The 14,782-nt window shown below is 43.2% G+C and overlaps 1 protein-coding gene across 9 annotated transcripts in view; it reads left to right on the forward strand.

The window, feature by feature from the left end:
- The window catches only part of PCLO (piccolo presynaptic cytomatrix protein), a 599,138-nt gene that overhangs the window by 79,064 nt on the left and 505,292 nt on the right, over positions 1-14,782 (forward strand). For 7 of the 9 annotated variants that reach the window (XM_073551315.1, XM_073551309.1, XM_073551313.1 and 4 more), the window contains exon 2: positions 9,432-10,677. In XM_073551315.1, coding sequence (XP_073407416.1) covers positions 9,432-10,677 — 1,246 coding nt within the window. The remainder of the gene's footprint in view (positions 1-9,431; positions 10,678-14,782) is intronic. The other 2 variants (XM_073551310.1, XM_073551314.1) reach the window with 1 other exon arrangement.

Consider the following 14,782-nt stretch of genomic DNA (forward strand, 5'->3'; position numbering starts at 1 on the left):
TTGGAGTGCATATGCACATAATGTCTAGCTGTATTCAAAAATGAGATATTTAGCAAAAAAATTGATCAATTCAATTGAGCCACCCCGCAGCGCCAATCTCATATGGGGGGTCCTACTCTATATATTTTTAATAAATGCTGTGCCATTACGGCCTCCTAAATGCTGGTCAGGCAATGTGTGGAGGCCATTCCTGATATGTCTGTGTTCAGACCTGGTTGGCCTTCATCTGCACTTGCTTCATCTGGCTTCATGGGAGCGATCCAGTAATGTTCAGGTACAGATTGCACTTGATGTGGTCATGCTCTAAATGTATTTAGGAGGCCGTAATGGCACAGCATTTATTAAAAATATATAGAGTAGGACCCCCCATATGAGATTGCCTTGGCGCGGCGGGGTGGCTCAATTGAATTGATCAATTTTTTTTGCTAAATATCTCATTTTTGAATACAGCTAGACATTATGTGCATATGCACTCCAATTTATGCGTTCTAACCTTAAGCAGTGCTGGCTTCCCCCCTATTTTCTTGTTGTTTTGTGGCTCACCACCACTGTTGCCGTGCATGCTTGGTTATGTCCGCCATAATTTTTCTGTGTTCATTGTGATGGATTAGGCTGCTGTGCACACACGGCAGCCCCACCCTGCCCCAAGCTTTATTTAATTGTGCACCTGTGTCTGGACCAACATCGCCCTTCATCTATGTTTGCTGGTCAGGCAATGTGTGGAGGCCATTCCTGATATGTCTGTGTTCAGACCTGGTTGGCCTTCATCTGCACTTGCTTCATGGGAGCGATCCAGTAATGTTCAGGTACAGATTGCACTTGATGTGGTCATGCTCTAAATGTATTTAGGAGGCCGTAATGGCACAGCATTTATTAAAAATATATAGAGTAGGACCCCCCATATGAGATTGCCTTGGCGGGGTGGCTCAATTGAATTGATCAATTTTTTTGCTAAATATCTCATTTTTGAATACAGCTAGACATTATGTGCATATGCACTCCAATTTATGCGTCCTAACCTTAAGCAGTGCTGGCTCCCCCCCCTAACATCTCATTAATACAGTTATTATCAAATAGGTTCTTGCATCAAAAATGGTTGTTTCTTATAAAAGATAACTGATTAGCCGTCAATGGCAGTGCCACCATTTTTGGCTTTTGTTCTGGGTGCCCCAATGTCGATCAATAGAAAAATCCCATCCACTTCCACTAATCAGAATGAGATGTACACTTTAGACTTGGTCCCTTATTAATAAACTGTTTGGACCCTGGGGATCAGCCATGATATGTGGATGACTGAAGCATTATACGAATTGACATTAATAGGCTGTCTGCATAATGCACGGTCATTTCAGGTCTTGTGGAGTCTGAGATACTCTTTGTAAACTCTCTGATATATGAGATCAAGACAAGTGGGAAACTTTACCTTATGGTTTGCACCAGAACTTTTCTGCATTTTGTGATATTTATAGTTTTCAGACACATGTATAAAAATTGTGTGCCATTTTGAAAGCCTTCTGTGGAGGGTCCATCATTACATTTTAGATCTTTACAGGAAGTGGGTCTCTGGCATTAATATAGCTTCAGCCGTGTCGATGACAAGTGATTTTTTTATTATTAAATAGTGCACAGCAATGTGCAAAATCATGTCAATATAAGGGTGAAGTAAAAGGTGGAAAATCAGTTCTAAAATAAAGACTTACATTTAAAAATGCAAAAAATGTATCAAACATTGTGCAAAACTTTGAAAAAATGCAGTCTGTCTCCCCCAGGAGTTTAAAAGTTAGTCTGTTAAGCTAGTGTGAAACTAGCCTATTTTCCACGCAGCGCTCGGCGTCGCTAAGCCCCGCTCCCTGCCCGCCCCATCAGGTCATCACCGCCTACTATCGCACACGGCTGCATGCGATCTGCGCACCCTATCTTTAGCATAGGGTGCGCAGACCATGCGCTGGCCGTGCGCTAGTAGGATGTTAGCATGCGCTGTGCACTTTGAAGGTGCGCCGAGCGCGCCAAAATGCAACATGGTGTGTTCGGCGCACACCGGCGCATCATCAAAAGTGCGCAGCGCATGCTAAAATCCTACTAGCATACGGTCTGCGCATGGTCTGCACACAGTCTGAGCACCCTATGCTAAAGATAGGGTGCGCAGATCGCATGCAGCCGTGTGCGATAGTAGGCGGCGATGACCGGATGGGGTGGGCAGGGAGCCGGCAGGGGGCGGGGCTTAGCGGCACCGAGCGCTGCGTGGAAAATAAGCTAGTGTGAAACTAGCCTTACCCCCAAAATGCATACTAAACTAGGTAGGTGGTGATATAGAGGACATAGCTCCTGTAAAAATATTACTAGGATTGTACATTTTTAATTTAAATGTAAATAATGAGGCTTTGTGGCATTTTGTGGACTTACGCCACCAAGAGCAAACACTGCTTGAACTTAGTCTGCATGTCTGCACATGTGCAATGGCAATGCCATATGTATATATTATATACATATATATATATATATGTACACTCCTCACATTTTTGTAAATATTTCATTATATCTTTTCATGGGACAATACTGAAGATTTGATACTTTGATACAATGTAAAGTAGTCAGTGTACAGTTTGTATAACAGTGTAAATTTGGTGTGCCCTTTACTAAGCACGCATCCATAAATGTCTAAACCACTGGCAACAAAAGCGAGTGCACCCCTAAGTGAAAATGGCCAAATTGTGCAAAATTAATTTTCCCTCCCCTGTGTCATGTGACTCATTGGTGTTACAGATGTGAATGAGGAGCAGGTGTGTTAAATTTGGTGTTATTGCTCTCACACTCTCTCACACTGCTCACTGGAGTTCAGCATGGCACGTCAAGGCAAATAACTCTGATGATCTCAAAAAAAGAATTTTTACTCTAGTTAAAGATGGCCTAGGCTATAAGAAGATTGCCAACACTCTGACACTGAGCTGCAGCATGGTGGTCAAGACCACACAGCAATTTAACAAGACAGGTTCCACTCAGAGCTGGCCTTGCCATGGTCGACCAAAGAAGTTGAGTGCATGTGTTCAGCTTCATTTCCAGAGGTTGTCTTTTCACAATAGACATACTGTATGAGTGCTGCTAGCATCGCTGCAGAGGGTAAAGAGGTGGTGGGTCAGGCCGTCAGTGCTCAGACCATACGCTGCACACTGCATCAAATGGATCTGCATGGCTGTCATCCCAGAAGGAAGCCTCTTTCTAAAGATGATGCACAACTAAGCCCGCAAACACTTTGCTGAAGACAAGCATACTAAGGACATGGATTACTGGAACCATGTCATGTGGTCTGATGGGACCAAGATAAACTTATTTGGTTCAGATGGTGTCAAGCATGTGTGGCGGCAACTAGGTGAACAGTACAAAGACAAGTGTGTCTTGCCTACAGTCAAGTATGGTGGTGAGAGTGTCATGGTTTGGGGCTGCATGAACGCTAACGGCTCTGAGGAGCCATAGTTCATTGAGGGAACCAGGAATGCCTACATGTACTGTGACATACTGAAGAAGAGCATGATCCTCTACCTTCAGAAACTGGGCCACAGGGCAGTATTCCAACATAATAATGACCGCAAACACCTCCAAGACAACCTCTTCCTTGCTAAAGAAACTGAGGGTAATGGTGTTGGACTGACCAAGCATGTCTCCAGACCTAAACCCTATTGAGCATCTGTGGGGCATGCACAAATGGAAGGTGGAAGAGTGCAAGGTCTCCAACATCTACCAGCTCCGTCATGTTTATGGCAATCTGTGAAGCTCTAGTGAACTCCATTCCCCAGAGTTAATGCAGTGCTTGAAAATAATAAGGAGCACACAAAATATTGAAACTTTGGGAACTATTTGGCCATTTTCATTTAGGGGTTTACTCACTTGTTGCCAGTGGTTGAGATATTAATGGCTGTGGGTTGAGTTATTTAAAGGGCACAACAAATTTACACTGTTATTCAAGCTGTCTGTCACGTCGGCGGCGGGGCCTGCCGCCACCTATACTTACCGGCGCTCGCCTCCCCGCTCTGTGCCCGCCTCCTCCTCCTTCTCCTCTGTCCGGCGCATGCCTGCTTCCTGCGGGCGCCTTAGGCCGCGGGCGCGCGCTCTCCAGGCCGCGGGCGCGCGCTTTCCAGGTTTCTTAACCCTGGAGTGCCCGCCTAGAAGCCTAGGCGCCCAATCAGCTGGCAGCACAGGGTATATCAGGTGTCTCCAACATGGTGGAGACGCCTGATTATCGTGTGCCTTTCTACGGTATCCTGGCCAAGTGTTTAGGGGTTTCCCCTTCACACTCTGTCTCCATCCTATACTCCGTGTCTCCGTCCTGTACTCCAGTGCCCAGTCCTGTACTCCGTGTCTCCGTCCTGTACTCCAGTGCCCCGTCCTGTACTCCGTGTCTCCGTCCTGTACTCCAGTGCCCAGTCCAGTACTCCGTGTCTCTGTCCCGTATTCCCCTCTCGGTGCCTGGTCCTATACTCCTTGTTTCCGCCCTGCTCCCACTCCGTACTTTCTACTCCCTTCTGCATTCCGTGCCTCAGTCCTGCACCCCTCACTCAGTCTTGTGAGCCGCCCCTCTTGGGTCTAGCAGTCGCGGCATCTGTCTTCTGAGGGCCTGCCCCTAACGGCCCCTGTATAGGGGTCGGCACCACCTGGCCCGCTCGCCCCTGGAAGCTCCAGTGCCGCGATCCAGAGGGTCCACTCTCGGACGTAACCTATCCGTGGTCAGTATACGTCACACTGTCTAATTTACATTGTATTAAAGTGTCATATCTTCAGTGTTGTCCCATGAAAAGATATAACAAAATATTTACAAAAATGTGAGGGGTGTACTCCCTTTTTTTATATACTGTGTGTATGTATATGTATATATGTATATATATATACACTCACTGGCCACTTTATTAGGTACACCATGCTAGTAACGGGTTGGACCCCCTTTTGCCTTCAGAACTGCCTCAATTCTTCGTGGCAGAGATTCAACAAGGTGCTGGAAGCATTCCTCAGAGATTTTGGACCATATTGACATGATGGCATCACACAGTTGGCTCAGATTTGTCGGCTGCACATAGAATCATAGAATCATAGAATCGTAGAGTTGGAAGGGACCTCCTGGGCCATCTGGTCCAACCCCCTGCTCAAAGCAGGATTCGCTAAATCATCCCAGTCAGATGTCTGTCCAGCCTCTGTTTGAAGACTTCCATTGAAGGAGAACTCACCACTTCTCGTGGCAGCCTGTTCCACTCATTAATCACTCTAACTGTCAAAAAGTTTTTTCTAATATCTAATCTGTGTCTCCTCCCATTCAGTTTCATCCCATTGCTTCTAGTCTTTCCTTGTGCAAATGAGAATAAAGTTGATCCTTCTACAATGTGACAGCCCTTTAGATATTTGTAGACAGCTATTAAGTCTCCTCTCAGTCTTCTCTTTTGCAAACTAAACATTCCCAAATCCTGCAACCTTTCCTCATAAGACAGGGTTTGCAGACCGGTCACCATTCTGGTCGCTCTTTTCTGAACTTGCTCCAGTTTGTTGATGTCTTTTTTAAAATGTGGTGCCCAAAACTGGACACAATATTCCAGATGAGGTCTGACCAAAGAGGAGTAGAGGGAAATAATGACTTCACGTGATCTAGACTGTATGCTTCTGTTAATACATCCTAGAATTGCATTTGCCTTTTTTGCTGCTGCATCACACTGTTGACTCATATTCAGTCTGTGATCTATTAGTATACCCAAGTCTTTTTCACATGTGCTGTCACTTAGCCCTATTCCTCCCATTCTATATATGCTTTTTCCATTTTTATTGCCCAGATGTAGTACTTTGCATTTCTCCCTGTTAAAAACCATTCTGTTTGTTGCTGCCCACTTCTCCAGTTTATTTAAATCTTTTTGAATCCTCTCTCTCTCTTCTCTAGTATTAGCTATCCCTCCTAGCTTTGTGTCATCAGCAAATTTAATCAGTTTACCCTCAATGCCTTCATCTAAATCGTTGATAAAGATGTTGAACAATACAGGGCCCAGGACAGAGCCCTGTGGTACCCCACTTGAGACATTCTTCCAACTGGATGTGCAGCCATTTACGACCACTCTTTGGGTCCGATCACTAAGCCAGTTATGAATCCACCTAACAGTTGCCTTGTCCATACCATACTTAATCATTTTTTCAATAAGGATTGTATGAGAGACTTTGTCAAATGCTTTGCTGAAGTCAAGATATACTATATCTACAGCATTTCCTTGATCCACCCAATCAGTGATACCGTCATAGAAGGAAATTAAGTTAGTCTGACATGACTTATTAGTTACAAACCCATGCTGACTCTGTTTAATCACTTCATTCTTATCCAGGTATTGACATACATGTTGTTTAATAATTTGTTCAAAGATCTTTCCTGGTATAGAAGTCAGACTCACCGGCCTATAGTTACCTGGGTCCACCTTCTTCCCCTTTTTGAAGATAGGAACAACATTTGCTCTTCTCCAGTCTTCTGGCACTTCTCCTGTTCAACAAGAATTTTCAAAGATTATAGAGAGGGGTTCAAAAATTTCTTCTGCTATCTCCTTCAGTACTCTGGGGTGTAATTCATCTGGACCTGGAGACTTGAATTCATTTAGGCTAGCTAAGTGTTTCCTCACTATCTTTCTGTTTATAGATATCCTGGATTCTTCTATTCCCTTAATAGGACAGTGAATAACAGTTGATGTTACATTTCCTTTCTGAGAGAAAACAGATGCAAAATAGGAATTTAAAAGTTCAGCCTTCTCAACATCCTGTCTTACCATTTCATCATTTTCATCCTGTAAAAATCCTATAGCATCTTTGACTTTTCTTTTACTTTTGACATATCCCCAAAATCCTTTATTATTGCTTTTGACATCTCTTGCAAGCCTCAATTCATTTTCAGCTTTAGCTAATCTGATTTGTGCCCTGCAGGTTCTGCAGACAGCATTATATTCTTCTTTAGATATGCCTCCCTCTTTCCATTTTCTAAACATTTTTTTCTTCCTTTTTAGCATGTGCTTAAGTTCTGTGTTCATCCATCCTGGTTTCCTTAACTGCTTCCTATTCTTCCCTCTTTTCGGAATTGTTAACAACTGTGCTTTGAGAATTTCATTTTTCAAGATTTCCCATCCTTCCTGGACATTTTTGTCTTTAAGGATATCCAGCCATTGGATCCCTCCAATTCTCTTTCTGAATCCCTTAAAATCTGCCTTTCTGAAATCTAACCTTGACGTCTGAGTCAAGGTTAGATGCGAATCTCCCGTTCCACCACATCCCAAAGATGCTCTATTGGATTGAGATCTGGTGACTGAGGAGGCCATTTGAGTACAGTGAACTCATTGTCATGTTCAAGAAACCAATCTGAGATGATTCGAGCTTTATGACATGGCGCATTATCCTGCTGAAAGTAGCCATCAGATGTTGGGTACATTGTGGTCATAAAGGGATGGACATGGTCAGCAACAATACTCAGGTAGGCTGTGGCGTTGCAACGATGCTCAATTGGTACCAAGGGGCCCAAAGAGTGCCAAGAAAAAATTCCCCACACCATGACACCACCACCACCAGCCTGAACCGTTGATACAAGGCAGGATGGATCCATGCTTTCATGTTGTTTACGCCAAATTCTGACCCTACCATCCGAATGTCGCAGCAGAAATCGAGACTCATCAGACCAGGCAACGTTTTTCCAATCTTCTACTGTCCAATTTCGATGAGCTTGTGCAAATTGTAGCCTCAGTTTCCTGTTCTTAGCTGAGAGGAGTGGTACCCAGTGTGGTCTTCTGCTGCTGTAGCCCATCTGCCTCAAAGTTCGACGCACTGTGCGTTCAGAGATGCTCTTCTGCCTACCTTGGTTGTAACGGGTGGCAATTTGAGTCACTGTTGCCTTTCTATCAGCTCGAACCAGTCTGCCCATTCTCCTCTGACCTCTGGCATCAACAAGGCATTTCCGGCCACAGAACTGCCGCTCACTGGATTTTTTTTCTTTTTCGGACCATTCTCTGTAAACCCTAGAGATGGTTGTGCGTGAAAATCCCAGTAGATCAGCAGTTTCTGAAATACTCAGACCAGCCCTTCTGGCACCAACAATCATGCCACGTTCAAAGGCACTCAAATCACCTTTCTTCCCCATACTGATGCTCGGTTTGAACTGCAGGAGATTGTCTTGACCATGTCTACATGCCTAAATGCACTGAGTTGCCGCCATGTGATTGGCTGATTAGAAATTAAGTCTTAACACACAGTTGGACAGGTGTACCTAATAAAGTGGCCAGTGAGTGTATATATATATATATACACACATATATATATATATCGTATATATTTATAAGGTATATATGGTACTGTGCAAAAGTTTTTGGCAGGTGTGAAAAAAATTGTTGCAGAGCAAGAATTAAGATTCCCCCGAAACACGTTGACAAATAAGACCACATCCATACTGTATCTGGTCTCTCATTGTATATTGGATCTTTGGCAGCGCAGATTTATATCCACTTTATCTCGAAGTTTTGCAAAAATAATTGATTAACGGTTCTATTTTTGAAGGCATTCTTATTTTGCCACATTTTTATTTCCACACCTCTAAAACATTTGCACAGTACTGTATTAATGGAGTATTTATGGATAAATTGTAACCAATATGCTGCAAAAACTATCTCAAAACATATTAAATATTGATGAGAGGAATACTATTTGAAGCATTATTTGAGCATTAAAAGCATACAGTGTATTTGGTAATTGAAAACTCAAAGCTGAGCATACAACAAAAGTAAATTATACATGCAAAATGAGTAATGGAAAAATTTGCTTTATGCCTGAAATGAATGTTTTGTAGTCTACTCAGAAGCAATGACAAGAGAAATTAATGACAAAAAAAGAGAGTCTGTTATATGTGCATATTAAATATTGCTAATTATTGTTTGGGCATCAGAGGGTTCCTCCCAACTGGACAATCTGTATCCATATTGCGTTTGGTTGCAATTGGATGCCATTGACAGGGGCGCCTATCTCAGGTTCATTCATAGCTACAGTAGAAAGCATCTTTAAAGACTAGTTTTTTCTTATGAGGAGTCTAAGTAACAATTTATTACATGGTTGCTAGAAATGAGCAAATAAATTGACAGTACCCTGGTCCAGCTTCCAGGTCAATATTCCATGGCCGCTTGAAGGGAGCCCTGCCAGAATTCTGTGAGTCAATTCGATCATCTCTAATGGCTGCCCAATTTTCTGCCATTGAAGGAGAAAAGCCAGGTCACCTACATGTTCCCTAGGCAATAAGAGCTGATTGCTGTCGATATATACAAACATTCTCTATGTGTTTTGTGTTTTTATTGTAGCCATGTTCAACGATGTATAGGGAAACCATTCAATGAAGATTACTTGTGAAATTTTTCTTCTCAATATTTATACATCTTTTTTATTTTTTTGCACAGCAGAAATCCAACCAATGATCTGTCTCAATCTCCAAGACATCAAAGTAAACCTCCTGATCCAGGGCCAGCTGGTCTAAGTAAAAGTCGAACAGTAGATGCATTCAAAACAGAAACAAAACCACCTGGAAGAAGTCCTTCAGCTATGAGTTTAAGAGAACCTAAATCTAAACCTGACATTAAAGAAGACCAAAAAACTGGAATAATGAGTGGTTTTCTTGCAGAAAGTAATCCGATGAATATGGTCTCCTCTGTTGTTAACAAATTTAATCCTTTTGATGCAAAAAGCGAATCTAAAGAAGATCTATTAAAGCAACAAATGGAAAAAGAGCAAGAAAATGAAGAAGATCCTAAAAGCATTAATAGAGTTTCACCTCAAATACAACATCAACAAGGAAATGCTAAAGCCCCTATACCAACTCAACACCCACATATGAAATCTACGCCACAGCAGTCTGAGATTCAGCCAGCATCCATACAACAGAGCCCTGCAAGGACCTCATTGCAACCATCACCTGCCACAAAATCACTTCCCCACACCCCTAACCCCAAAGAACCATTGCCTGGATCTGCAAACTCCACAAAACCCTTAGTTCAAGAGCCAAAACATACTACCTCATTACCCCATAGGCAAGGATCTAAAAAGGAACCAATGAAACAAGATATATCTGCTAAACCAATACCATCTGCTATTGATAAGCAGATCTTGCCACCTCCAGGATCTTCAATACCAACCAAAATATCTGAACGAGAAATAACATCCACACAACCCCCAGTTACTGCCAAACAACCTTACCAAGAACAAGCTAGTTCTAAAATGCCACAGCAAACTGGGACTGTTAAAGGTCCTCTGCAGCAATCATCACCTATAAAACAACAATTACAGCAGTCAAGTCCTTCAAAAACTCAACACCCGCAGCAGGCTATGCCCACAAGTACAAAACAAGTAACGCAGAGGCCAGAAGCTACACCATTTGTTGGTACTAAACAGCCTGTGCCGGTTCCAGGAAAATCGGTGCTTGCTTCACAGCCACAGCCTTTAAAAGACCAGAGGACAGAATCTATTAAAACACAGCAAGATACTTCACAAACAGTATCCAAAGCCGGCACAAAGAATATGTGTCCTCTGTGTAAAACAACGGAACTGATGTTGGATGGCAATAAAAAGCCTAATTATAATACATGCACCCAGTGTAAAATTACTGTATGCAGCCTGTGTGGCTTTAATCCTAACCCACATATAACTAAGGTAAGTGTTCATTATTCTGTGTATTGTTATGTGTAATTTGGCTCTGGCTTTAGTTATATGAACCAAAACTGCGCTGTGTGAACAAAGACCACAGCTGAAAAACTTTTTCTTTCCCCAACATCAGCTGTCTAAGATATCTGGGAAGTCCCCATACAGTTAGGGTAATCAGCAGGTTAAGTTCAGCCTCCTTTAATCTAATGCCATGCTTCTCAAACTGTGAGGCAACCCTCGCTGGTCAAGAGCAGCTAGGAGATTAGTTTACACTGAAGAGATCATATGTTGTAAAGTCCTTTATAAAGTTAAAGCAATCTGTGGTTTGCAAACATACCGTATATGGCTCCTTCTTTTAATATTGTTCTCGGTTCAGGAGACCAATTTTAAGATTGATTGGGATGATTGTTTGAAATGGTGACATGGGGTACAACCAACAATGAGGCCCAGACATCACCATAATATTCTGCTGGGTGAGGACCCAGTAAAAATGAAGGTCTTCAGTATGAGGATGACAATTCTCTACAGGAAACTACAATATTGTATATATGAAGCTTAGTTACTTATATTAGGATTTTTGTGCTCTTTTTGGAGCTTAATTACTACTTATTTTTTCTGCTATTGTATATTAGGTTCACCAGCAGAGTTTTCTCTATATATTATAGACAGATAAAGGATTTTGCATAACCTCCATGTGAATGATGTAATAATATATTTACATACTATGTGATTATATCCCATTAAAAGAATGAAGCAAAACTCACTGCAGAGCGTTATGCAGTATATTTAGAAGCTTAGAATGGAGGTCCTAAACCCTGGTGCAAGAACTGTGCTTTTCACCTAACCAACACCGTATTCACAAACCACAATATCCCACTATTAACTGATCCTTAGAATGTCTACACTTTATCAGGTGGAAGACATAACTCTGCTTCCCCTTGTGATTTCATAGACAATGGATGTCCTAGAGACAATGGCTTGGATGTCTTTGCTATCACTACATTTTCTAAAATAAGGTACACCACCAATTTTGGTACAAAAGCTTCTCATATTTGACTACCTAAAGTATGGGGCATGAAGGTTTCAACTTCTACTGTGCCCCAGAGCAGGGATGGGCAATTAATTTTCCCGCGGTGCCACATGAGAGACGGTGACTGTTGTGGAGGGCTGAACCAATAGTCTGAAATTAATTCTGCTTTATATTAATGTTAACAAATTAATGATAATTATATTATTAATATTATTTATATCACTTAATATTGAACAGAATTACATTTACTGGCATTCCCCTATATACCGTATGAGCCTAGACACAGCCCCTCTATATCTAATATATAAAGCTCAAGTATGTATGTATGTCCGGGATTGGCATCCGCACCGTCGCAGCTACAGCCACAAAATTTGACACAGTCACACGTCTGGACCCCGAGAGCATCCTAAGCTATGTTGTGAGGCGAAATTTTAACCCTGCACCCTCCAATTCACCAAACAATTTTGCCCCTGTCTACATAATGGGGAAAAAGTGTGCGTGCATCAAGCCCCGCCCCTCATTATGATGTCATAATGCCCCTATCTACATAATGGGGAAACAGTGTGTGTGTATCAAGCCCCGCCCCTCATTATGATGTCATAATGGTTGCCATGGCGATGCTGATGTCATCATAGGTTGCAAGCCCCGCTGCACATTATGATGTCATAATGGTTGACTATGGGATGGAGGATGTGTGATGGGTATATGGGCACTGGACTATGGGATAGCGGATATGTGTGATGGGTATATGGGCATGGGACTACGGGATGGAGGATGTGTGATGGGTATATGGGCACTGGACTATGGGATGGAGGATATGTATGATGGGTATATGGGCATGGGACTATGGGATGGAGGATATGTGATGGGTATATGGGCACTCGACTATGGGATGGCGAATATGTGTGATGGGTATATGGGCATGGGACTATGGGATGGAGGATGTGTGATGGGTATATGGGCACTGGACTATGGGATAGCGGATATGTGTGATGGGTATATGGGCATGGGACTACGGGATGGAGGATGTGTGATGGGTATATGGGCACTGGACTATGGGATGGAGGATATGTATGATGGGTATATGGGCATGGGACTATGGGATGGAGGATATGTGATGGGTATATGGGCACTCGACTATGGGATGGCGAATATGTGTGATGGGTATATGGGCATGGGACTATGGGATGGAGGATGTGTGATGGGTATATGGGCACTGGACTATGGGATGGAGGATATGTATGATGGGTATATGGGCATGGGACTATGGGATGGAGGATGTGTGATGGGTATATGGGCACTGGACTATGGGATGGAGGATGTGTGATGGGCATATGGGCACTGGACTATGATATGTATGATGGGTATATGGGCACGGGATTATGGGATGGTGGATATGTATGATTGGTATATGGGCACAGGACTATGGGATGGAGGATATGTATGATGGGTATATGGGCATGGGACTATGAGATGAAGCATGTGTGATGGGTATATGGGCACTCGACTATGGGATGGCGAATATGTGTGATGGGTATATGGGCATGGGACTATGGGATGGAGGATGTGTGATGGGTATATGGGCACTGGACTATGGGATGGAGGATATGTATGATGGGTATATGGGCATGGGACTATGGGATGGAGGATATGTGATGGGTATATGGGCACTCGACTATGGGATGGCGAATATGTGTGATGGGTATATGGGCATGGGACTATGGGATGGAGGATGTGTGATGGGTATATGGGCACTGGACTATGGGATGGAGGATATGTATGATGGGTATATGGGCATGGGACTATGGGATGGAGGATGTGTGATGGGTATATGGGCACTGGACTATGGGATGGAGGATGTGTGATGGGCATATGGGCACTGGACTATGATATGTATGATGGGTATATGGGCACGGGATTATGGGATGGCGGATATGTATGATTGGTATATGGGCACAGGACTATGGGATGGAGGATATGTATGATGGGTATATGGGCATGGGACTATGAGATGAAGCATGTGTGATGGGTATATGGGCACTCGACTATGGGATGGCGAATATGTGTGATGGGTATATGGGCATGGGACTATGGGATGGAGGATGTGTGATGGGTATATGGGCACTCGACTATGGGATGGAGGATATGTATGATGGGTATATGGGCACGGGCCTATGGGATTGAGGAGGTGTGATGGTATATGGGCACGGGCCTATGGGATGGAGGATATGTATGATGGGTATATGGAAACGGGCCTATGGGATGGTGGATATGTATGATGGGTATATGGGCACGGGACTATGGGATGGAGGATATTTATAATTTGTTATAACTAACTACAGTTAGTTACTATGCCCGGGCAGCGCCGGGCTCTTCAGCTAGTCTAATATATAAAACTCAAGTGTGTGTATGTATGTATGTATGTATGTGTGTGTGTATGTCCGGGATTGGCATCCGCACCGTCGCAGCTACAGCCACAAAATTTGGCACAGTCACACGTCTGGACCCTGAGAGTGTCCTAAGCTATGTTGTGAGGTGAAATTTTAACCCCGTGCGTTCCAATTCACCAAACAATTTTTCCCCTATCTACATAATGGGGAAAAAGTGTGTGTATCAAGCCCCGCCCCTCATTATGATGTCATAATGGTTGCCATGGCGACGCTGATGTCATCATAGGTTGCAAGCCCCGACGCTCATTATGATGTCATAATGGTTGACTATGGGATGGAGGATGTGTGATGGGTATATGGGCACTGGACTATGGGATGGAGGATATGTATGACGGGTATATGGGGACAGGACTATGGGATGGAGGATGTGTGATGGATATATGGGCATTGGACTATGGGATGGAGGATATGTATGACGGGTATATGGGCACGGGACTATGGGATGGCGGATATGTATGATGGGTATATGGGCACAGGACTATGGGATGGAGGATATGCATGATGGGTATATGGACATGGAACTATGGGATGGAGGATATGTATGATGGGTATATGGGCATGGTACTATGAGATGAAGGATGTGTGATGGGTATATGGGCACTCGACTATGGGATGGCAAATATGTATGATGGGT

The sequence above is a fragment of the Dendrobates tinctorius genome, unplaced genomic scaffold (assembly GCF_039654945.1).
Source record: "Dendrobates tinctorius isolate UK_male_01 unplaced genomic scaffold, ASM3965494v1 ptg000174l, whole genome shotgun sequence".
Classification (NCBI taxonomy): Eukaryota; Metazoa; Chordata; class Amphibia; order Anura; family Dendrobatidae; genus Dendrobates; species Dendrobates tinctorius.